The sequence below is a fragment of the Balaenoptera ricei genome, chromosome 20, assembly GCF_028023285.1.
Source record: "Balaenoptera ricei isolate mBalRic1 chromosome 20, mBalRic1.hap2, whole genome shotgun sequence".
NCBI lineage: Eukaryota > Metazoa > Chordata > Mammalia > Artiodactyla > Balaenopteridae > Balaenoptera > Balaenoptera ricei.
The window spans coordinates 40796816-40820736 of record NC_082658.1 but is presented as its reverse complement, the minus strand read 5'-3'; the positions used below and the strand labels follow the sequence as shown (position 1 = coordinate 40820736).

General features: G+C 33.8%; 1 protein-coding gene across 12 annotated transcripts in view; it reads left to right on the top strand.

Annotated features, from left to right (window-relative positions):
• BCAS3 (BCAS3 microtubule associated cell migration factor) overlaps positions 1–23921 on the top strand; it is a 575869-nt gene that overhangs the window by 161353 nt on the left and 390595 nt on the right. For all 12 annotated transcript variants that reach the window (XM_059908366.1, XM_059908365.1, XM_059908370.1 and 9 more), the window contains 2 exons: positions 1879–2049; positions 14512–14605. In XM_059908366.1, the coding sequence (XP_059764349.1) occupies positions 1879–2049; positions 14512–14605 (265 nt within the window). The remainder of the gene's footprint in view (positions 1–1878; positions 2050–14511; positions 14606–23921) is intronic.

The window sequence follows — 23921 nt, the reverse complement described above, 5'->3', positions numbered from 1 at the left end:
GTTAATCAGGCTTCCTGGCCCACTTTTGACATCAATATACTGTGGCGCCTGGTTTTGTTGTTCCTTCAGAGGCTTTCTTGACAACACTCTAACAGACTTTGTGTAAGTCATTTCTTGTGAATTATTGAAACAAATGTTTGGCTGCTAATTGAGGAGCACTAATGTGTTTTATAATCACTGCAGTTTGAGTTTTTAGCACTAAACAAAACGGTTACAATTGATTTGTGGCTTTTTCTTGGTTTCAGTCAGCTGTAAGTTATATCATTTTGCTTGAATTCAGCAAATGGCTTTGCTGGTTATTTTATTTAAGTATTTATTAGGATACACTATCACGATTTTCATTTTTCCTTCCCAGTATGCATTTGTGTTCTGAATTCATGAAGTGTGTGAGATCACAGGTAGTAACAGGAATAGATTACAAGGCAATACTGGATAGTGGTTTGGAGATAGTCCTAGTTTTGAGTTCTGGCTTTGTCATTGGCTGGCTGTTTGAGCTGCCGTTTTCTTTAACCCCCGTAGCCTCAGTTTTCTCTTCTATAAAGAGTAGAGGTGTTTGAGGAGATCTATCCAGATCATTTTTGTTAAAGAGCCTTAACCATTTCTGAGTTCATAATCAAGTTTCCATGGAACATAGCTACAGTAAAATAATACGTATATTATGTATGTTTCCTTTTTTTTAGTTCCATCTGGTTGTTGTTTAAATTACATTTAAGCCTTTATAAACAACCTTTTTTGCCTACAATTTATAAATTAATATTTGAAATGCTGTATATATAATACACATTTTAAAATTTAGCTATAGCATATGCCAGAATATAGGTCCATAATTATTTTAAAAAGAGCAAGTCACGGTATTGAAGACTAATTTGAAGTATTTTAATAAAAACTTTTCCTCACAGTATGAAGATATGTGTCTATTGTATCATACATAATTTTTGACATGTCCATGTAATCTAGACAACTTATTTTGGCTCTAATGATTAGATATGTTAATGTGTTTATGAATCACATAATTTTCTCTTTGTTTTCACTTTCTTCCCTTTCGGACAAAAAGAAAAAACCCCGTTACTTAACGTGATTGTTTGTTAATGGTTATGAGAATAATCAGATGAGATTCACATAAAAGAAAACATGCCCATGAGTTAGTTTCATCTCTTTGTTTTGAATGAAATGGAACTAAAATGTAATTCTGAAACGTCTTAAGTTGTCTTTAATTGAAATAATATATTAGGAGCATTACATTAAATTGTTTTCTGTTATCAGAGAGAAAAGAACCTTCTTGGTTAATTTTATATGACATTCCATTCATCAAGTAAAAGTATCTTAGATGGAGACTGTATTTTCTACATGCCAAATCTTGATGTACAATATTATATAACATCATATTATAGATTTAATTTGGAATCAAAGTTGTTTTCACATATGGATTCTACCAGTATCTCAGTCTTTTTCCTGCTAAAAAGTTGACTCAATATTAGATTTATACTGTTTAAAAAATTGAATATCACATAGTTGCTACTTCTTAATATTTCACATATTTTAAGTTATACGCATTGAGGAGAGGGGAAAAATAAATATTGTTAATAAAAGTATAATTGTATCCTCATGTGAAACAAACTCTTTAATTATTTACCTATAGCTTTATTCTCACCATGCTGGCTTTGGGGAATCTACTGATACCATTCACTCAAGCTAATACCAATTTTCTAACTAAAATTTAAGATCGTATAAAAATCAGACTGAATTTCTGTGACAGTGCACTGCTGCATATAAGCTTGTTAGAGAATAAAGAATTTAATGTGAATTAACAAAACATGTATTTCTATTTAGAATCCAAATACTGATGTGAAGTCATACATTTTACCTTTCATTGTATAGACGTTGAAAACTGGCCTGACAATGGTTGGGAAGGTGGTAACTCAGCTGACAGGCACGCTGCCTTCAGGTGTGACAGAAGATGATGTTGCCATCCACAGTAATTCAAGGCGGAGTCCTCTGGTCCCAGGCATCATCACAGTAATCGACACTGAGACAGTTGGAGAGGGCCAGGTAAGAACATGTGATGCATGTAATGTTCCTTTTGTGCAGAGGATGGAGTGACTAAGAATATCATTTGGGATCAAGACCATACAAAATATATTTGGAGATGTGTTAATTTGGAATTGTAGAAAATTAAGGTTATCTCAGGTTAGAATTTTGTTTTTTTCAAAAAATGATGAGTAATTATTGTACAACACAGGGAATATAGCCAATGTTTTATAAAAACTATAAATGGTGTAGACCCATTTAAAAAATGATGAGTAACATGTTAAAACCTATTATTTCAGACATCATTAATGTATCAAACCGGAAGGTAAAATTGAGGTTCTATAGAATTCTCTTGCTATCTCTTCATCAGGACATTTGTTCCATAAATAAATAATTATATATCTCTTTTATACTGTTTAGTACTGTTTCTTTTTTTTTAATGACACTTGTTATAACTTAGACTAATTATGACTAATTATGATAGTAATAAATGACAATAATATTAATAAATTTTATTACACATTTTATTACAGATACTTCCTTATAAATATGAAAAAATACAAAAAATCTCAAAGAGTATATTAGAATATATAAATGGTAATAACTTATTATAAGATCTTATATCTTCACATAAAACAGATTTTTACAGCCTATGTTCAGAAACATTTAGGAGTGATTATAAACATGGAGAAATACGTTATGCTTATGTAAGTCTTGCTAGAAAGAAACCAGTTGGGTTTTGTTTTTCTCCCTCATGCATTCATAGACAGTATTTTCTTTTGAATCATAGTCATGAATTTTAAAATACATTTCTGAAAGGAAGGTAATTTTCATGGTTTGTGATCCTTGCTATAAATACACAATGTAAACCTGATTACTAGAATGAGATAGGAGTAGAGCAAGATTTGGAAATAGAAATTATTTTAATTTTATATAGAATTTATATTTAATTCCATTTTCAGAACACAATTATGTGAGCCATTAAAATATTAACCCTAAATATTGCATGTTCTTTTGAGAAAATCTGCTTCCAGTATATGTGGTTCTACATCTTGATGAAAGATTACATTTGGCTGGTACTCATATACTAATTCCTATAGTAAGATCAAGTGGCATTTCAAAAAAATATGGACTGTGCTGCAATTAAAACACCCAAAAAAATCTTTGAATTTCTGGGTTATTGAATCTGGCTATTATATTTTATTTAAAATCCGAATAATATAATTTTCTGCCTTTCCCATCTTAACTTTGTGGTTAACCAGATATGTTACAGACTTGTATTCCTGTTTAAAACTCGTTTTAATGAAGTGCTAGGAAACTTCTCAGTTGACTGTAATAACTTTTTTTTTTTAAGTTGTGTTAATTAGCTCAAGTTGATAGACACATACAGATGTTCTCTTTTTAAATTGGAATTAAATATATAAACCCTTAGTGTTTTATGAGTGTTAAAGTAAAAAATATTTTCTTTTGTCCTTTGATTCTTAATTAATTCACCTCCAAGGCCACCCACATTTACTAAGTAGTAACAACCCTCCTCAACACTGTCTAGTTTGGTGAGTGGCTTTAAATCTGTTAAGCATCTAGCATTTGTTGACAGACTGATTTGTGGTAATTTAAAAGTTGAAAATGTTATCTCATTATTTTTGATGAAATAGAGCTATAACTCATTAATTTATGTAATGAGTAAAAAGAAAAATTTAAAGTAATTTATACGAAAAGCATAGCATTAGGTCTTGTGTTTTCACATGTGGTTTGTTTGGGGTTTTTTATCCCCTAGTTCTTTGTTAACTTTTTATAACTTTAAATTGGAATTCTCACATTTGGAATATGGAAGTGAACAGTAGATTGTACAAAAGTTCATTTTTCTGTGATAAGTGCATTGTTAACCCTGGAAACAAGTAAAGTTGTTCATTAGGAAATAAGAATCATAGAAATGTTAGCTTTTAAAAGTTAAAAAAGTGAAAGTGTTGCTCAACCTGAAAAGTTTTATCTTTTCTATTATTTGTTGGGAGCATCATCTCTTTTCATTCCTACTTATAACATATTCTGCAATTTTGATTGATTTAAAAATTTTATTAAAAGACAGGAAATTAATAAGTTGCTATGTGCATTTTTAAGGAATTATAAATATTTTTTTAATCAATAAGATTTCCTCAATATAATACTGTCTTCTTTTCTTTTATTAATTGAATCTGTTTTTTGTCAGGAAGACATTTTTCTCTCTGATAAATAGTTCAGTTGAAGTACAAAGCTGTTTTTAGGTTATGCTGGATTGTATTAGAAAGACTGCAGTGGTTAATGTCATGGATTTATCACTTTTAGCCCTTTCCCACTGATGTTTGACCTTAGCTGTAGTGTTTCTTCTTGTCCCTTTACATATCAGGAACTAAAGTTGACATTATGTGCAGTTTTGCTGTTTAAATCCATTGAGCCTTTAATAAAGACATTTTATTTTCATGTTTACAGGGATGGTGTATAAAATTTGATTCACCATTTTTCTGATGCTGAGTTGATTAGTTTGATTTGATGGTGACAGGATCACTGTATGGTACCTGCATCAAAGGGGAATGTATTTGCTTGACTTTGTCCATTTTTGTCTGTGTTACTTTCATGTTTTATTTAAAAGCATTTCGTGGCTAGGATAAGTTAAGCGGTATAATTTGCCTTTATAAATTTATATAATTTCAGTTAACAAGGTGGCAAAGTCTCTAATCAAAGAAAAACGTTCCAGAATGATAGCATAAACTAGAGCTATTTCTTGCCCTGAGTGCAAATACAAATGTTATTCATAGTAATTTGTTGGTTCCTGTGGTGTTTGTCTATCTTTTTGTTCATATGATAAAGCCTTATCCACCTTGTATCCACCTTGCTTTGCTTTGTTTTAATAAACTCAAGTTGTTGCTACATATACTTGGGGGTTTAGCCTGTTTAGTTAAGTAGTGAGTAAAAATTACATGTCTCAGGACAACTGTATTGGGATATCGCTGGTATTGATTTGGTATTGATATTTTAGGCAAGATGATGATGCAGTGGAGAGAATCTGTACAAAAGTATCTGGTTGTTATATTTGTGAAGTTCATAAAGAGAAGGTTCAAAGAATCCTATATAGTGGCATGAGGTTTTGGTATTCACCAAGATTAATGCGCCTTTTTGCTGGATGGCTTCTGTATTAGTACCATCAAGTAGAGTACTCAATGCTAATTGTATTGGAAAGAGAGGTATAGGGTTATAATATATGAAAGGAAAGGGAATCATAAGATTGAGTTAAAATAGAAAAATGGGCAAAGGACAAAATATTTCAATGAAAAAATAAAATACTTACAAATGGTGTAAAATCTTTAGACTTGACTTGTTATAAGAGAAAGACAAAACTACCCTAAGATACCACTTGTCACCTATCAGCATGAAAGAAATCAAAAAGCTTGCAGTATACTCTACATTTTTTTAATACTCTTTTAAAAGAATATATTTATTTATTTATTATTTATTTGGCTGTGCCTGGCATTGCAGGATCTTTTTAGTTGTGGCATGTGGGATCTTTTATTAGTTGCGGCATGTGGGATCTTGTTTTAGTTGTGGCACACAGGATCTTTAGTTGCAGCATGTGGGATCTAGTTCCCTGACCAGGCATCAAACCCAGGCCCCCTGCATTGGGAGCGCGGAGTCTTAGCCACTGAACCACCGGGGAAGTCCCTGCTCTACATTTTTAACTTTTAATTTTGAAATAATTGTAGAGTCACAGTAAGTTGCAGATACTTTCCCTAAACTGTGACATCTTATGTAACTGTTGTAAAATATCAAAACCAGGATATTGACGATGGCACTTTACTTTTAACTAGGCTACAGACCATATTCAGCTCTCACCATTTGTTTTACTTGCATTCATTTGTGTGTGTATCCAGAATATTGAAAGAACTCCTATAACTGGATAATAAAAAGATAAATAGCCTTATTTTAAAATGAGCAAAGGATTTGAATAGACATCTTTCCAAATATGATATGCCAGTGGCCAGTAAGCAGAAATGAGAGCCCTGGTACACTGCTGGTGGGGAATGTAAAATTGTACAGCTGCTTTGGAAAAGAGTTACCATTTGACTCAGCAATTTATCTCTGAAGAGATTTGCTCTTAGGAGATATATAACCAAAAGAAATGAAAATATATTTTCATGTAAAAACTTGTACATGAATGTTCGTAGCAGCATTATTCGTAATAGCCAAAAAATAGGAGCAGCCCAAATGTACATCAACTGATTGATGGATGGTTAAATAAAATGTAGTATATACATACAGTGTAATATTATTTAGCAATAAGAAGAAGTGAAGTAGTGATTCATGCTACAAAATGAATGAACCTTGAAAATCTTATGCTTAGTGGAAGAAGCCAGTCGCAAAAGAACACATATTGTATGAATCTATTTATATGAAATGTCCAGAATAGGGAAATCTACATAGAGAGAAAATAGATTGGTTGCCTAGGGCTTGGAGTTTGGAGGGAATCAGGTGGGGAGTGACTGTTAATGGTTATGAAGTTTCTTTTGGGTGATGAAAGTGTTCTAAATTTGATTGTCATAATGGTTGCACAACTCTGTGTATATACCATATTTCCTAAAGCAATCTATCAGTTATTTAGCAGACTTGGGTTAACACACTTACCTGGAGACTGTTCCTATAAGACTTCTTTTCTTTTTCTTGTTTTCCTTACCTAACATTTTTGAAAGTCAAATGGAAGAATGGAAAAGAGAGATGAGAGAAATAATTTATAACCCATGTTTCCCCCCACTTGTGGTAAAATATATATAACATAAAATTTGCCATTCAGCCATTTTTAAGTTTACAATTCAGTGATATTAAGTACATTCACAGTGTTGTACAACCATTGCCATTATCCATGTCCAGAACTTTTCATCATCTGTACCCATTAAACAGTAACTCCCCATCCCCCTGTTCTCACACTCCCTGTTGACCACCATTCTAATTTCTGTCTCCAATAGATTGCCCTTCATTAAAAAGACATACAGTACAAACTGTTGAAAATGATGTGGAGAGATGAAACCTTATACTTTACTGGTGGACATGAAATGTATGAAAGTATCTATACTTTGGAAAACAGTTTTTCCTGTTTCTTAAAAAGTTCAGTATATATTTACCATATGACTGAGCAAATCCACTTCTAGGTATCTCCCAAAGAGAAATAAAAACATGTTTCACAAAAGAGATGTGTGTGCAGATATTCATAACAGCATTATGCATAATAGCAATCAATTGGAAATAATCCAAATTGCCAAGAATTGTTTGGTGAACCCACATGTTGTGGTCCCTCCATACAGTGGAATACACGTAAGCAATACGAAGAAATGAATGATACCTGAAACAATATGGTTGAACAAAAAAATTATATATTTAGAAAGAAATGGAAGATAAATCGCATGATTCTACTTATTTGAAATATTTTGAAAAATTTTAGAAAAGGCAAATGAGATGAAATATACACTAGGGATTGTCTGGGACTTGTGGTTGGTGTTCTAAAGTCATCATGAAGAAATTTTGGGGGTGTTGGAAGTATTCTAAATCTAGAATGTGGTAATGGTTATACAACTGTATAAATTTACTAAGCATTATCCACTTATATGGGGTGATTTGTGTGTATGAATTTTGTGGTAATTGGGGAATGACTCCCAGCTATGATGAAGTGAAGAGATAAGCAAATCTTTTTCCCAGAAAATAAGTACATTACTGGACAGAATTGTCATACTGAGTGAAGTAAGTCAGAGAAGGAGAAACATCATATGATATAGCTTATATGTGGAAGCTAAAAAAAAAATGATACAGATGAATTTATTTACAAAACAGACACAGACTTGCAGACTTAGAGAATGAACTTATGGTGAACTTATGGTTACCACGGGGGAAGTGTCGGGGGGAGGGATAGTTAGAGAGTTTGGGATTGACCTGTACACACTGCTATATTTAATATGGATAACCAACAAGGACCTACTGTATAGCACAGGGAGCTCTGTTTAATATTATGTAACAACCTAAATGGGAGAAGAATTTGAAAAGTAATAGATACATGTATATGTATAACTGAATCACTTTGCTGTACACCTGAAACTAATACAACATTGTTAATCTGCTATATCCAATAGAAAATAAAAAGTTAAAAAAAAAAAAGAGTCTCAGAGACCTTTGGGGCAACATTAAACATATCAACATATATGTAATTGGAAGATTGTTTTAGGGAATAATGATGTTTCTCAGTTGATAGTTCCCATGATAATAATAGCACAACAGAATGGGGAGGAAATGGAGCTATATTGGAGCAAGGAGCTATAATTTATTGCAGTTAAGTGTGGAATTAACATGTAATTTTGTTGTCTATACAGCACCTTATAGCCTGTACAGTAACCACTTAAGAAATTAATCCAAAGAATTAACAGAAGATAAAAATAGTAAACATTAAAAATAATTGTTTAACACAAAGGAAGAGGATCAGAGCAACAACAAACACCTGAGACATAAAAATAAATGGAAAATGGCAGACCTAAATCCAATTATGTGTGTAATTATATTAACTATAAATGGACTCAAGTTAAAAGACAGTGATTGTCAGACCAGAATCACTTTAGATTCAAAGACATAATTGGTTGAAGTAAAAGGATGGAAGAAATGTACCATGCAAACAATAACCATAATAGAATTGGAATGGCTATATTAATATCCGATAAAAGACTTTAAGTCAAGAAATATTGCCAGAGAAAAGGAGGGATGTTTCATAATGATAAGAGGGTCAATGTAATAGGTAGATAAAACAATTAATAATGTGTAAACACCTAATAACATAGTGCAGCAAGCATTAAACAAAATCTGACAGATGGAAAGAAGAAATTCTAGCTAACATTTACAGTTTGAGATTTAAATACTGTGCTTTCAATAATTGATGGAAAAGCTATACAGAAAATTTTTAAAGATTTAGAAGACTTGATTAAGACTGTCAACCAACATGACCTAAATCTTCCCCCAAAACCTACAAACGTAAGTTTGTTTTCAAGAACATCTGGAACACTTTCCAAGATAGACCATATGATTGACCATAAAGCAAATCTAAAGAATGGAAATCAGTAATAGAATGAAATTATGAAATGAAGGAGTCTCAAGGAAATTAAAAAATATTTTGAATGCAATGAACATAGAAATAGAACATATCAGAAATTATAATTGCAGCTATATTATTGAATAATGGGAAAATTACAGCTTTAAATGGTTATAGTAGAAAAGGAAAGTGGTCCTAAATTAATAATCTTAGCTCTCCATTAAGAGATTTCAAAAACAGCAAATTATAACCAAAGCAAGACAAATGAAGTAAATAATGAAATATTACCAGGAGTCAACAAAATAACAAACAGTGAAATGATGGGGAGAATCCACAACTGGTTCTTTGAAAAGATTAACAAAGTTGATAAATCTGATGATATAGCAAATGGGATTGTTTTCTTAATTTCCTTTTTAATTTGGTCTTTGTTAGTGTATAGAAACGAAACTGATGGTGAGTGTTAATTTTATATTCTGCAACTTTGTTGAATTTTTTTTTGTGTGTATGTGTGTGTGTAATCTGTAAAATCTATTACAGAGATAATTTTCTTTCTTTTCCAATTTGTATGCCTTGTATTTCTTTTCTTCTTCTTTTTTCCCCCTCCTTTTGGTCTGGTTGCTATGGCTAGACCTTATAGTACTGTGTTGAATAGTAGTACAGAGTGTTGGCATCCTTGCCTTTTTACTGATCTTAGAGGAAAAGCTTTCAGTCTTGCCCATTGTGTGTAATATTAGCTTTGGACTCTGCATATGTAACTTTTATTGTATTGAGGTAGTTTCCATGTATTCCTAGTTTGTTGAGTGTTTTTATCATGAAAGTGGTTGAATTTTGTCAAATTCTTTTTCTGCATTGATTGAGATGATCAATCAATCATCTTTTGTTCTTCAGTTTGTTAATGTGGTATATTACATTAATTGATTTTTGTATGTTGAACCATCCTTACATTCCAAGTATAAGTCTCACTTTTCTTGGTGTTTGATCCTTTTAATGTGTTGAATTTGGTTTGATCCTGTTTTCTTTTAGATTTTTGCATCATTATTCATCAGGGATATTGATTTGTAGTTTTCTTTCTGTCTTTCTCTTGGTCTCAGGACAATGAGGGCCTCATAGATATATCTTATAATCCTTTTTATTTCTGTGACATCAGTTTTAATGGCTCTTGTTTCATTTCTAATTTTATTTTTATTTTTATTTTTTTGAATTTTTGAATTTTATTTATTTTTTTATACAGCAGGTTCTTATTAGTTATCCATTTTATATATATTAGTGTATATGTCAATCCCAATCTCCCAATTCGTCACACACACACACACACACAAACCCCTGCCACTTTCCCCCCTTGGTGTCCATACGTTCTCTACATCTGTGTCTCTATTTCTGCCCTGCAAACCGGTTCATCTGTACCATTTTTCTAAGTTCCACATATATGCTTTAATATACGATATTTGTTTTTCTCTTTCTGACTTACTTCACTCTGTATGACAGTCTCTAGATCTATCCATGTCTCTACAAATGACCCAATTTTGTTCCTTTTTATGGCTGAGTAATATTCCATTGTATATATGTACCACATCTTCTTTATCCATTCGTCTGTCGATGGGCATTTAGGTTGCTCCCATGACCTGGCTATTGTAAATAGTGCTGCAATGAACATTGGGGTGCATGTGTCTTTTTGAATTATGGTTTTCTCTGGGTATATGCACAGTAGTGGGATTGCTGGGTCATATGGTAATTCGATTTTTAGTTTTTTAAGGAACCTCCATACTGTTCTCCATAGTGGCTGTATCAATTTACATTCCCACCAACAGTGCAAGAGGGTTCCCTTTTCTCCACACCTTCTCCAGCATTTATTGCTTGTAGATTTTTTGATGATGGCCATTCTGAAAGGGAGGGGATGGAAAAAGATATTCCATGCAAACGGAAATCAAAAGAAAGCTGGAGTAGCAATACTCATATCAGGTAAAATAGACTTTAAAATAAAGAATGTTACAAGAGACAAGGAAGGACACTACATAATGATCAAGGGATCAATCCAAGAAGAAGATATAACAATTATAAATATATATGTACCCAACATAGGAGCGCCTCAATACATAGGCAACTGCTAACAGCTCTAAAAGAGGAAATCTATAGTAACACAATAATAGTGGGGGACTTTAAAACCTCACTTACACCAATGGACAGATCATCCAAACAGAAAATTAATAAGGATACACAAGCTTTAAATGACACAATAGACCAGATAGATTTAATTGATATTTATAGGACATTCAGTCCAAAAAACAGCAGATTATACTTTCTTCTCAAGTACGCATGAAACATTCTCCAGGATAGATCACTTCTTGGGTCACAAATCAAGCCTCAGTAAATTTAAGAAAACTGAAGTCATATCAAGCATCTTTTCTGACCACAACGCTATGAGATTAGAAATCAATTACGGGGAAAAAAATGTAAAAAATACAAACACATGGAGGCTAAACAATACGTTACTAATCATTTCTAATTTTAGCTATTTGAATTTTCTCTCTTTTTTTGCTAGTCTAATTAAGGGCTGTCAATTTTGTTGATTTTTTTTTTAAGAAAACAAACTCTTAGGGATAAACGAAAACAAGGAGGTGAAAGACTTGTACACTGAAAACTATAATACATTGTTAAAAGAAGTGAAAGAAGATACAAAAAGTGGGAAAAACATCTCGTGCTTGTGGATTTGAAGACAATGTTGTTAAAATATCCATAGCACCTAATGTGATATTAAATGCAATACCTATCAAAATCTCTATGGCATTTTGTGGCAGTAATAGAAAAAACAATCCTAATATTCTTATGGAATCTGAAGGGACCCTGAAAAGCTGAAACAATCTTGGAAAAAGAAAAACAACACAACTCTGCCTCATTTCAAATCCTATTGCAAAGCAATGGTAATTAAGATGATGTGATACTGGCGTAAAGATAGATATGTAGACCAATGGAACAGAATAGAGAGTGCAGAAATAAGACCATGCGTATGCATCCGAAAGATTTTTGACAAGGTTGGAAAAAGCTCACAGTGGGGAAATGGCAGTCTCTTCAACAAGTGAGTTCGGAAAACTGGATAGCTACATGCAAAAGAATGAAGTTGGACCCTTACCTTATTCCATATACAAAAATGGTTATAGATTATAGACCCAACCATTAGACTGGAAACTATTAAACTCCTACAAGAAAACATAGGAGAAAATCTTTAGGACATTGGATCAGGCAATGATTTCTTAGATATTAAACCAAAAGCACAGGTAACAAAATAAAAAATAGACAAATGGAGCTACATCAAACTTTAAAACTTCTGTGTCTAAATGGAAAAAATCAACCAAGTGAAAAGGCACCCTATGGAGTGGGAGAAAAGCATTGTAAATCATATGGCTGATAAGGAATTAATATATAGTATGAATAAGGAGTTTCTACAACTCAACAATAATAATAATAAAAAAATAACCCGATTAACAAATGGACATAGGACTTGAATAGAAACTTCTCCAAAGAAGATGTAGGGATGTCCAATAAGCATATGAAAAGATGCTCAACATCACTAATCATTAGCAAATCAAAAACACGGTGAAATATCACCTCCTACCTATCAGGATGACCACTATCAACAGAACAGAATTTAACAGTGTTGTCAGAAGATGGGGAGAAGTTGGAAACCTTGTGAACTTTTGGTGGGAATGTAAAATGATGCAGCCATTATGGAAATCAGTATGAAAGTTTCTCAAAAAATTAAAAATAGAATTACCATGTGATCCAGTAATCCCACTTCGGCATTTATATGCAGAATAATTCAAATCAGGATCTTGAAGAGATGTTTACACACCCCTGTTCTTTGCAGTGTTATTCACGGTACCCGGGAGGTGGAAGCAATCCAAATGTCCTTTGCCAGATAAATGGATAAAGAGAAATGTGGTATATACATACAATGTAATAATATTGCACAGCCTTAGGAAAGAAGGAAATCTTTTTACATGTTACAATGTGGATGAACCTTGAGGACATTGTGCTAAGGGAAATAGCTAGTCACAAAAGTACAAATACTAAATTCTTCCTTTTATTTTGAATATCTAAAGTAGTCAAAATCATGGAAACAAAATTAAAAGGTGGTTACTAAGGATGGGAGGAGGGAAGAGGAAGAATTAGTGTTTAGTGGGTATAGAATTTAAGTTTTGCAAGATGAAAAAGTTCTAGAAATCTGTTAGATAACAATATGAGTATACTTAACAGAACTGAAGTGAATACTTCAAAATGGTTTAAGTGGTAATGAAAAAAATCTACAGACAGAAAAATGATCAGTCTGCAGCTTAACTGAATTGCAGGTTCTAGCCAGAACAACAAGGCAAGAAGATTAAAGCATTAAGATAGGAAAGGGTGACAAATCAGATGTTTCTATATAATGGATTGTTGTAATGGTTGTAGTACTGTATAAAATCATTGAATTGTAAACATAAAATAAGTGACTTTTATGGAATGTAAATTATACCTCTGTAAAGCTTTTTACTCTAAAAGAAAAACTAACTTTGCCAGTGTAGGACTACTTCCTGGATTACTTCAGATTAAATTCTTTATGTCTATCATGATCCAATATTGGTACAGTAGGTTTTTCCTTTGCAACATTAGATATGTGAAACTTTTTTGTTTCTTGAGTTAATTACTTGCTTTGTAAAATGAATACATGTTATTTTAAAACTTTTTTCCTTAGGGATCATTGAACAGTGTACTCACAATGGGCAAATTGTATGGAATGTAAATTGTATTTCAGTATGCTTAGTAAGAAAATTAAGGGGAATAAATTTGAGATACAAAACTGCCCGTTCCAATATACTTTTGCTTGGTAATATTTTCAAAGAAGTGATGTGTCCATCTAAAATCTAGGAGTTAGATTAAAGTACAAAAACCCATAACTTTTGTATTTTAAGTAAAAAATATTTCGATAATTCCTCTAATATATGGCTGTTTGTTTGTATTTAACTTATGTTGTTTTTCACTGTTCTGTTCCAGTCACGGCCAAGAGTTTTTCAGCAGGCCGTAACACAATAAGAACTCTTGTTCCTGTTCGTAGATGAAGCTCTGCATAGCTGACTTTATGCTTTTCGTTTTTTTCTGAACCTACGCTTCAAGAAATTATTGTCTCTGTCATGTACAGTCAAGTTAACCAACTGTTTTTAGAGGTTATATGACTGATCTGCTGGGGACATGTTACATCTTTTCCTTATTTCTGAAGTGACATTCTCACCTTATATTGCCAAGAATAATCTTCAAATGTAGCGGAAACATGTTATTTGGTCAGGGATGCAGTGGTGTAGCTGTGTATATCTTCAGGCTCAGTAGTTGGTTAACTTCCATTTGCCTTCTTCCTTTTTGTAAAGGTGCTTGTGAGTGAGGATTCTGACAGTGATGGCATCGTGGCCCATTTCCCTGCTCATGAAAAACCAGTGTGCTGTATGGCTTTTAATACAAGCGGTATGTCCTTCCCCCCACAACCCCCCATTTATGTTATGGGTTTTCCAACCAATTTTTTGAAAATAGAAAATATGAAATATATGTGTTAGTGTATATGAGATAAGTAAATAGTTTTCAGTAAGTGATTATTGAATGAATGAATTTATAATAAAAATTTAGAAACCCTCTAAAGATTAGTTTTACGCTGAGCAAAGTTGTGATTGAGTAGTAGCAGTAGATAAATAATAGTAGATAAACTGTGCTGTTGAATTGCATTGATTTCTGTATTATTAGTAAGGCAAGGACTTCAATATTCGAAACTACATATGTATGTGAATGGCATTTTCTCTGTAACTTCAAGTTTCTTTTTAACAATACAGTGACAGATGTACTGTAACCCTGATTAAACAGGTCTTCACATTTTAATATAGTGTGTGTGTGTGTGTGTGTGTGTGTGTGTGTGTGTGTTTGTATTTTGCTGAACTGTTTGAATGTAAGTTACATACGTGATGGCATTTCACCCACTACAAATTAAGCATACATTTTCTAAGAATAAGGCCCTTCTTGTACTTTATAGCCAAATATTATATTATATTCAGAAAAGTAACACATTATATTATCTAATATCCAAGTCATAATTTAAAATTTCTCAATTGTCTCAAAAATGGGTTCTCTAACTGCTTCAAATCAAGGTCTAATTAAAGTTTACTTCTTACATTTTATGTCTCTTTAGCTCCTTTTAATCCAATTTATTACTTTCACCTTTTTCCCCCTAAATTTCAGTGTCCAGAGCAGTTATCTTATCCAAATTCTGCGTTTGTCACATATTTTTTTCATTATAATAATGTTTTCCTTATTCCCTAAAAAGCTTTTTAAATACATTCAGGCCTAAAGATTTTTTTTTAAACTTCCTAAGTATTCCTGTCTACATCATTTCATCCCAGCAGGAGACACATTATATCAGGCTCTCTTGCAATTTATGATACTATGTTTGATCACAAGAATAAGTTAGTGACCCATCAAACATCTACATTTTGCAAATAGGTTGTCTTGTGGAGATTAGCAAGTGCAGGGTGTTATTTTGGCCTCATTTCTGAAACAACTTTTTACTAAATAGTTTTGTTACATTGAAGGCTATAGAATGGTGGTTTTTCTAATTCTATCATATTTTCAGCATTGATTAACGGCTGTTATTCTATTTAAAATAAGATTTTTCTCTCATCAACCATAAATGAACCATAGTTCTCCTGTATGCAAAAAACAGGGCAAAAATGTAATACTTTCTCTTTACCAATTTTCATAGTTAGGAATTGGTTTAATACGTCCAGTGGTGGAATTCCACTTCAGTAGACTTATTTTTAAAATACTTTGATTATGAATAAAAGATAAAATTGCTCTTATGCTTTCAGAGCTGAAACAGTCTTTGTAAGTTTGCAATCTTTTCCTTGCTTGGTGGGTCTGAAGAGACTGCCATTTTTATCTTATTCTGTAGGATATTAGGTAAAACTGATGGAAAGGCCCATCTTTTCCCCCTTCTTTTCATCTTTTCAGATAAAGAATGATGGTAAGAGGATAATATAAAGTATTTTGAATGATTTTCCTCCAATTATCTTCGGTATTTTCAATAGAGAGGAAGATTTTGTAGTAATTGTTGATCATTAGGATTGATTTAAGTAATGAAGACAAAGATTTATTGAAATGTTCTGAATGTTGTGGGAATTAAGTTAAATTTGAAGAAACAGTCTGGAAGTTATGTCACTTATAGCACTCTACTTGGAGTAACCAGTATGGCTCATTTTGATAGTCCATCTGTTATGTCAGATCTCCTTTGTATTAATATATATTTCATATTGCCATAGTTAGGGTGCTTCAGAAGTCTGAAGCTGTATTTTTTCCTGTCTATGAATTTCCATTGTTACCAGAACATCTTATATAACTTAAAGAATGTTGTAGTTACCTCTATCATTGTGTCATTGTGTACCGGTTTTCATAGTTTCAGAATGTCATATAGTTGGAATATTACAGTATGTAGCCATTTCAGATTGGCTTCTTTCACTTACTAATATGCAGATATTTAAGTCTCCTCTGTGTTTTTTCATGCCTTGATTGCTCATTTCTTTTTAGCACTGAATAATATTCTATTGTATGGATGTATCATACATTATTTGCCATCTGTATATATTATTTATTGAGCTGTCTGTATCTTTCATCCATTTTTTAATTGGTTTGTTCATTTTTTGATTGTTGAGTTTTAAGGGTTCTTTGTATATTTTGGATAACACTCCTGTATCAAATATGTGTTTTGTACATATTTTCTCCCAGTCTGTGATTTGTCTTCTCATTCTCTTGAAATGGTTTCTGAAAATCAAAGTATTTAATTTTAATGAAAGCCAGCTTATCAATTATTTCTTTGATGGATCTTTCCTTTGGTGTGTTATGTAACACTTCAGTACATATAAATTGACATTCTTGTACTGTTGTATTCTTAATTTGGTCTCACACCAAATCTTGTAATTTCTTGGAGGGAAGAGAATTTTATGAGAACTATTTTATGAGTTTTAGGATCTCTTACAGTTCTTCTTGAATCTAAACTAGAGCTTCTTAACCTGGGTCTGAGAGGTCCATGGGTAATATTTAGACAGTATGTGAACCTAGAAAGAAAAAAAAAAAATTACATCCTTATTTTCTTTAACCTGTAATGAAAATTTCTTTCACTTATGAATATGTACAATAAACCACTGAAATACTAGCTTGCTTTTGAGTTTGTAATAGAAATAATGGATATTTTCATATCATTTTGATGTTATTTATATAATTCTCTAAATAATACTTATGGTTCAAAATCATGGTAGAGCCTTTATTTTAATATATTAATAAAAACATATTCTACCACATGTCAATTTTTATAACCCTAAGTATTTGACTTTGTCTTTAAAAAAATATTATTCTAAGAGAGAGGTTCGTAGGCTTCACCATATTGCTGAAAAGGTTCATGGCACTAAAATGTTTATGAGCCCATTCATGCTTGGTGTGATTTCACCTGTTTAAACTAAACACATTGGAAGCTAGACTTCATTCACAGTGCCTGGTTCAGTCCCTACCCATGGAGTCTGCTGGTGGCATAGGGACTTTTTTTAAAAAAGGAAGATAAATCCTTTGGGGAGTAAGGACGGAGTGCTAGGAGGTGAATATTAACTTGGTCTTTTGCTTTTGGAGAAAGTTCTTAAAAAGGAAGTCAGTTCTAAATTGGAAGCAAAAGATGATTAGGAAATAATGATTCAGTGCCTGGTATATAAATTAATGTTAGTTGAATGAATGAGGCAAAAAAAATATGGCACATTTGACATAGATTTTGAAGCAGAGGCTATACAGTGGACTCATCAGTTTGTTATGTGGCAGATTTATTTTTCAATGTGTCATCATTTCTGCAAAATTTTATAAAATGCTTTGTATCTGTGTAAAAATTTGAATTAAATGGAGGGTTCATAATTCAGCAAGCACTCACAACATTGGTTTGCAAAATCTTTTATAGAAGCTGGTAGACACAGATTTCGTGCAGTTGCTTACAATTCATCTTCGTTATTTACTGTTCATCTCTGAGTATTTTTGCCATTCAGAATATGGCTTTTATTGTTTGAGTATGAACAAGTGTGTACATAAAATATTCAATTCTCAATGATTTGAAAACCTTGATTTTATTTTAGCTATTCAGTAGCTGAACAACATCTTAGAGAAAGGCATTGCACTCAGCTATGGCTGCTGACTATTATCCAGCTCCTATCACTAGGTGACATTTTATTTTGCTTGTCTAGTTTCTGTATCACGTTCCTCGTTTTATCCTAACACTCTCGGATTCAGACATACACACAGACATATGAAATATTTGAGGCAAGAGGCTTCTTTGCCATTTGTAAATGCATGAATATCTTAGTAGTTATTTTTTTTCCTTGTAATTTTTTATGTAATACTTAAAATATTTTGGGGAGATCAAATGTATTTTCTATCAAAATTTAAGTTCTCTATGACTTTACTTATAAGATGAGGCACTTTTCTGTTCTCTGGCTGAGTTATTTCTGTTAGCTTCTGAACTTTCATTAATTGCTATTTTGTACAAAGGCATCTAATTTAAATGGCCCTTGCCATAACACTTGTTTTGTTGTTGTTTAAATAGTACCTTTTCAAAATGTAACTTTGTAAATCCCCTAGTAATACCCCAGTTTTTCCTTACGTGTATCCAATATATATTTCAAAATTTATTTATATTCAAGTTTTAACTAACCCTCTAATAATTCTCTATTTGGTTAAAGGCATTTTCATTTGGTATGTAATGTGACCAATAATAACAATAGTGCTTGTTGAAGTACTTTTAATGGGCATAGGGAAGTTCACTTAAAAAAATTAGTGAAACAAAACATATAAGAAAAGTTGATTGCCTGTTTTTTGTTTTTAAACCTGATTTTCTCTAACTGGTTTCCCTGTATATATGTATCACTGTTATACTTTTATTTAGAGAGGCATATTTTTAGCTGCCAGAATTACTACCATGTCCTGTGTATCAAAATTCAAGAACAAACCAGGAATGTTGTCCACCTCCTGAGAAATTTTAAAAACAATGTGCATGATGGAATAACACTGCAAAGTGAATTAAGGAGAAAATGTAGATTGTTTGACTGGGTGGCATGCAGTTTAGCCTTGTATGGGACCTAGTCAGAAAAGAAATGAAGGGATACCATTAAATAGGGCTGTGGAACTTTCAGTTCAGCAGCTGCATTCAGTTTGTTTTTCAATTTCTCCTTCCCATTCTTGTTTATTAGCTGTGACTGAGTCCTGAATTAAAACAAATATTTTAATGGCAACATTTATGTTTTGGTTAGAAGAACGGGAGAGGCATCATGCTTGGATCTAGGCAGATTCAATATGGGTGGTGGAAGTTTGTTGCTTTCAATTATTTAGATACACAATGCGTATATTTTCTATTGTATTTTCAACCTTTTCTAGGGAACTTCTTTTAAAATTAATAAACTATTTTTTAGAGCAGTTTTAGGTCCACAGCAAAAGTGACTGGAAAGTGCAGAGAGCTCTCGTATTCCACCTTTCTCCCATCCCCCCCACCCCCCAGGCCCACACCCACAACCTCCCACGCTAACAGCATTCCACACCACATTGATCATTTTCTTACAGTTGATGAACCCATGTTGACACATTATTATCAACCAAAGTCCACAGTTTACATTAGGGTTCACTCTTGGTGGTGTAATTTCTATGGGTTTTAACAAATTAATATGGACATGTACTCACCATTATAGTATCATACAAAGTAGCTTCACTGTCCTAAATGTTTTTCATGATATTTGGGACTTCTCAGTCATTATTTCTGCCTCTTTTCCCCTCTTCTTTCCTTCTGGGACTCCTGTAGATTCACCTCCTCGATAGTATCCCACAGATCTCAGAGGCTCTGTTCATTTTTCTACGTTCTTTTTTTGTCAAGCTGGATACTCTCAATTGATTTTTTCTGCTGTTTAAATCTGCTTTTCGAGCCAGCCCCTCTATTGAATTTTTCATTTGTTATTGTAAATACTTTTCTACTCCAGATTTCTATTTGTTTCTTTTTATAATGTTATCTCTTTATTGATTTTCCCTACTTGGTGAGACCTTATTCTCATACTTTCCTTTAATCCTCTAGACATGGTTTCTCTGTATCCTTGCTAGCATTTGGTAGTCTCATCATTTTCTATTTTGTATATATATATATATATACACTAGATATAGGTCCTCTGTAAGATATGTGATGTGGAAATCTTTTTTCCCAGTAAGAAGTTTTTCCTTTTGTATTTTTAATAGGGTCCTTTGCAGAGCAAAATTTTTTACTTTTTGTGAAATCCATTTTTTTCTATTTATTTATTTATTTATTTATTTATTTATTTTTGACTGTGTTGGGTCTTCATTGCGGAGCATGGGCTTTCTCTATTTGTGGCGAGTGGGGGCTACTCTTCATTGTGGTGTGTGGGCCTCTCATTGCGGTGGCTTCTCTTGTTGTGGAGCATGGGCTCTAGGGCACGCGGGCTTCAGTAGTTGTGGCACACGGGCTCAGTAGTTGTGTCTCGCGGGCTCTAGAGCGCAGGCTCAGTAGTTGTGGCGCACGGGCCTAGTTGCTCCGCGGCATGTGGGATCTTCCTGGACCAGGGCTTGAACCCGTGTCCCTTGCATTGCCAGGCGGATTCTTAACCATTGCACCATCAGGGAAGCCCAATTTTTTAAATAATTTTTTATTCGTAAATTTGGGATTATGCTGTACATTTGTGAACTTCTTTTTTTTTTTAATTTTATTTACTTGGCTGTGTCGGGTCTTAGTTGCAGCACTCAGGATCTTTGTTGCAGCATGTGGGATGAGGGCTTTGTTGTGGTGAGGGCTCTCTCTAATTGTGGTGTGTGGGCTCCAGAGCGTGCGTGCTCATTAGTTGGGGCATGCAGCCTCTCTAGTTGTGGCACATGGGCTCAGTAGTTGTGGCACGTGGGCTTAGTTGCCCTGTGGCATGTGGGATCTTAGTTCCCTGACCAGGGATCGAACCCGTGTCTCCTGCATTGGAAGGCGGATTCTTAACCACTGGACCACCAGGGAAGTCCCTACATTTATATTTAAATTTATGATCCCCTTTGTGTTATTTTAGGTTTATGACCAGGTTTAGGTCATGGTTTTCCCCTATTCTTTGCTACTTCATAATTTTTTTTTTTAAATTTATTTATTTGGCTCTGTTGGGTCTTCGTTTCTGTGCGAGGGCTTTCTCTAGTTGTGGCAAGCAGGGGCCGCTCTTCATCGTGGTGCGCAGGCCTCTCACTATCGCGGCCTCTCTTGTTGCGGAGCACAGGCTCCAGACGCGCAGGCTCAGTAGTTGTGGCTCACGGGCCTAGTTGCTCTGCGGCATGTGGGATCTTCCCAGACCAGGGCTCGAACCCGTGTCCCCTGCATTAGCAGGCAGATTCTCAACCACTGCGCCACCAGGGAAGCCCCATCTACTTCATAATTTTTTCAAGATATTATGCTTCCTCCATGGAATTGCTTTTGTACTTTCCTCAATAACATACTTCTGTTGGCTATTTCTGGTTTCTCTGATAAAGATTACTTTTTTTTTTTTTTTTAATAGCTACTTTATTTATTTATTTATTTATTTTTGGCTGTGTTGGGTCTTCGGTTTGTGCGAGGGCTTTCTCTAGTTGCGGCAAGCGGGGGCCACTCTTCATCGCGGTGCGGGGACCGCTCTTCATCGCGGTGCGCGGGCCTTTCACTATCGCGGCCCCTCCCGTTGCGGGGCACAGGCTCCAGACGCGCAGGCTCAGCAGTTGTGGCTCACGGGCCCAGCTGCTCCGTGGCATGTGGGATCTTCCCAGACCAGGGCTCGAACTCGTGTTCCCTGCATTAGCAGGCAGATTCTCAACCACTGCGCCACCAGGGAAGCCCAAGATTACTTTTTTAAAGCATTTTTTTGATTGACAGTATCTGTATTTTGCTCATAATTTTGAGGAATATGTCAACTAGATATGATAGTTTAGTTCAGTGGTTATTTTTTCTTTCAGCAACTGTCAGCTCTCTTTCTTTATTCACAGCTTTTGGCATTATTAATCTTAATCCTCTTGATTAGTTGGGTACAGAGTTGTACTTTTGTGGGGGTGGTATTCTAATCTGTCACGTCAGCTCAAATTGAGCCATTGAAAATTTTTCAAAAGGTTGCTGAGTTCTCCTTATCCTCACCTATCTTGGACCCCTCTTCCTCCTGCTGTTCTGCTCAAGGTGAGAGCAGCTACTTTTACTTATTGAACTTTCAAATAGTATTTTTTACAACTTTATTATGTTCTTCATCAGTTTGTTATAGAGCAAGAACAATAGCCTCTTTTGATTTTATAAATCCATCCCAAAATCCTGCTCACTGGTCATTTGACATGTAAAATGTTCTCTATGATACTAGGTTTAGACAATAACCTGTGTACATGTATTAGTCATCTCGGGCTGCCAGAATGCAATACCATAGGCTCGGTGGCTTAAACAACAGAAATTTCTTTTCCCACAGTGATTGAGGCTGGAAGTCCAAGATCAGGTTTCTAGCTGATGGTTTCTACTGAGGTGTTTCTTCCTGGCTAAGAAATAGCCACCTTCTCGATGTGTCATCACATGGCCTTTCCTTGGTACAAGGGAGCAGGGAGAGAGAGAGAGACACACAGAGAGAGAGAGAGAGGGAGCTGTCTCTGTGGTGTCTCTTCTTACCAGGATACTAATACTATCAGATCAGGGCCTCACCCTTATGACCTCATTTCAACTTAGTTACTTCCACAGAGACCACCCCCCTCACCCCCCATTCCACATATAGCCACACTGGGTTTTTAGCATTTCAATATAGGAATTTTGGGGCTATACAAACATTTACTCTATAACAGTATGTATGAGAATCGTTCAGTTATTCTTGTTTTTAGAAAGTCTTGTTTGATCACAGCCCAATTCTAGGTTATTCTGTTCAACTGTTATTGTTGTATCATACTCCATGTTTACTTCCATTTTAAGATATTCACATATTTTGTAAGAAATGTTAAATGTTAATGATACTTCCGTCTTTCAACAACTTCCTTATTATTGAGTGTATTGTCGAAAAGTATTACAGCCTGGTACAAGTTTACTGCTTCAACCTGATCAACATTTTTCTTCCCATATTTGGCCATTCTAGTTATTTTTCAGCTCCTTAAACATGTTACATCATTTTACCTCTGCCTGGAACCTTCTTTTCCCTGGCTCTTATTTATCTGTTGAATCCCATCTTAAGTATCATTTTGGGAAGACTTACCTGATCCTATGTAAAATATCATGTCACCCCTTCATCCTGCTACTTAATAAGGCAAGCTACTTAATCTGCTTGGATCATTCACAGTACTTCCGTTTCCTCATCAACAAAATGAGGGCTATACTGGCATCTAAAACAATACGTAAAATATACTGAGACATTTATTGAAGTATCAGTTGTTGTTGTTTTCATTATTATTAACCTCCCTCGTCCTAGTTTTTATTTATATCCATCAAGAGTATCCTTTCAACATGTTTTCTGTTAGAGGTAAGCTTTTATTTCATCCTCAGGTATTATTAGCCTGGTAATTTTCACATAGTTGATAGTGAGTAAGTACACATTGAATAATTACATTAATTAATTGTCTTTTTCTATCATTATAATTATGGGAAAACTCTGGCAGGGCAGAGATAAGGCATTAATTTAATGTAATTAGTCATTTGTTGAATAAAACCAACTTCCAATTTGTGATTTCAACAAGAATTGTCTCCCTCCCTCAATTGTGGGATTAT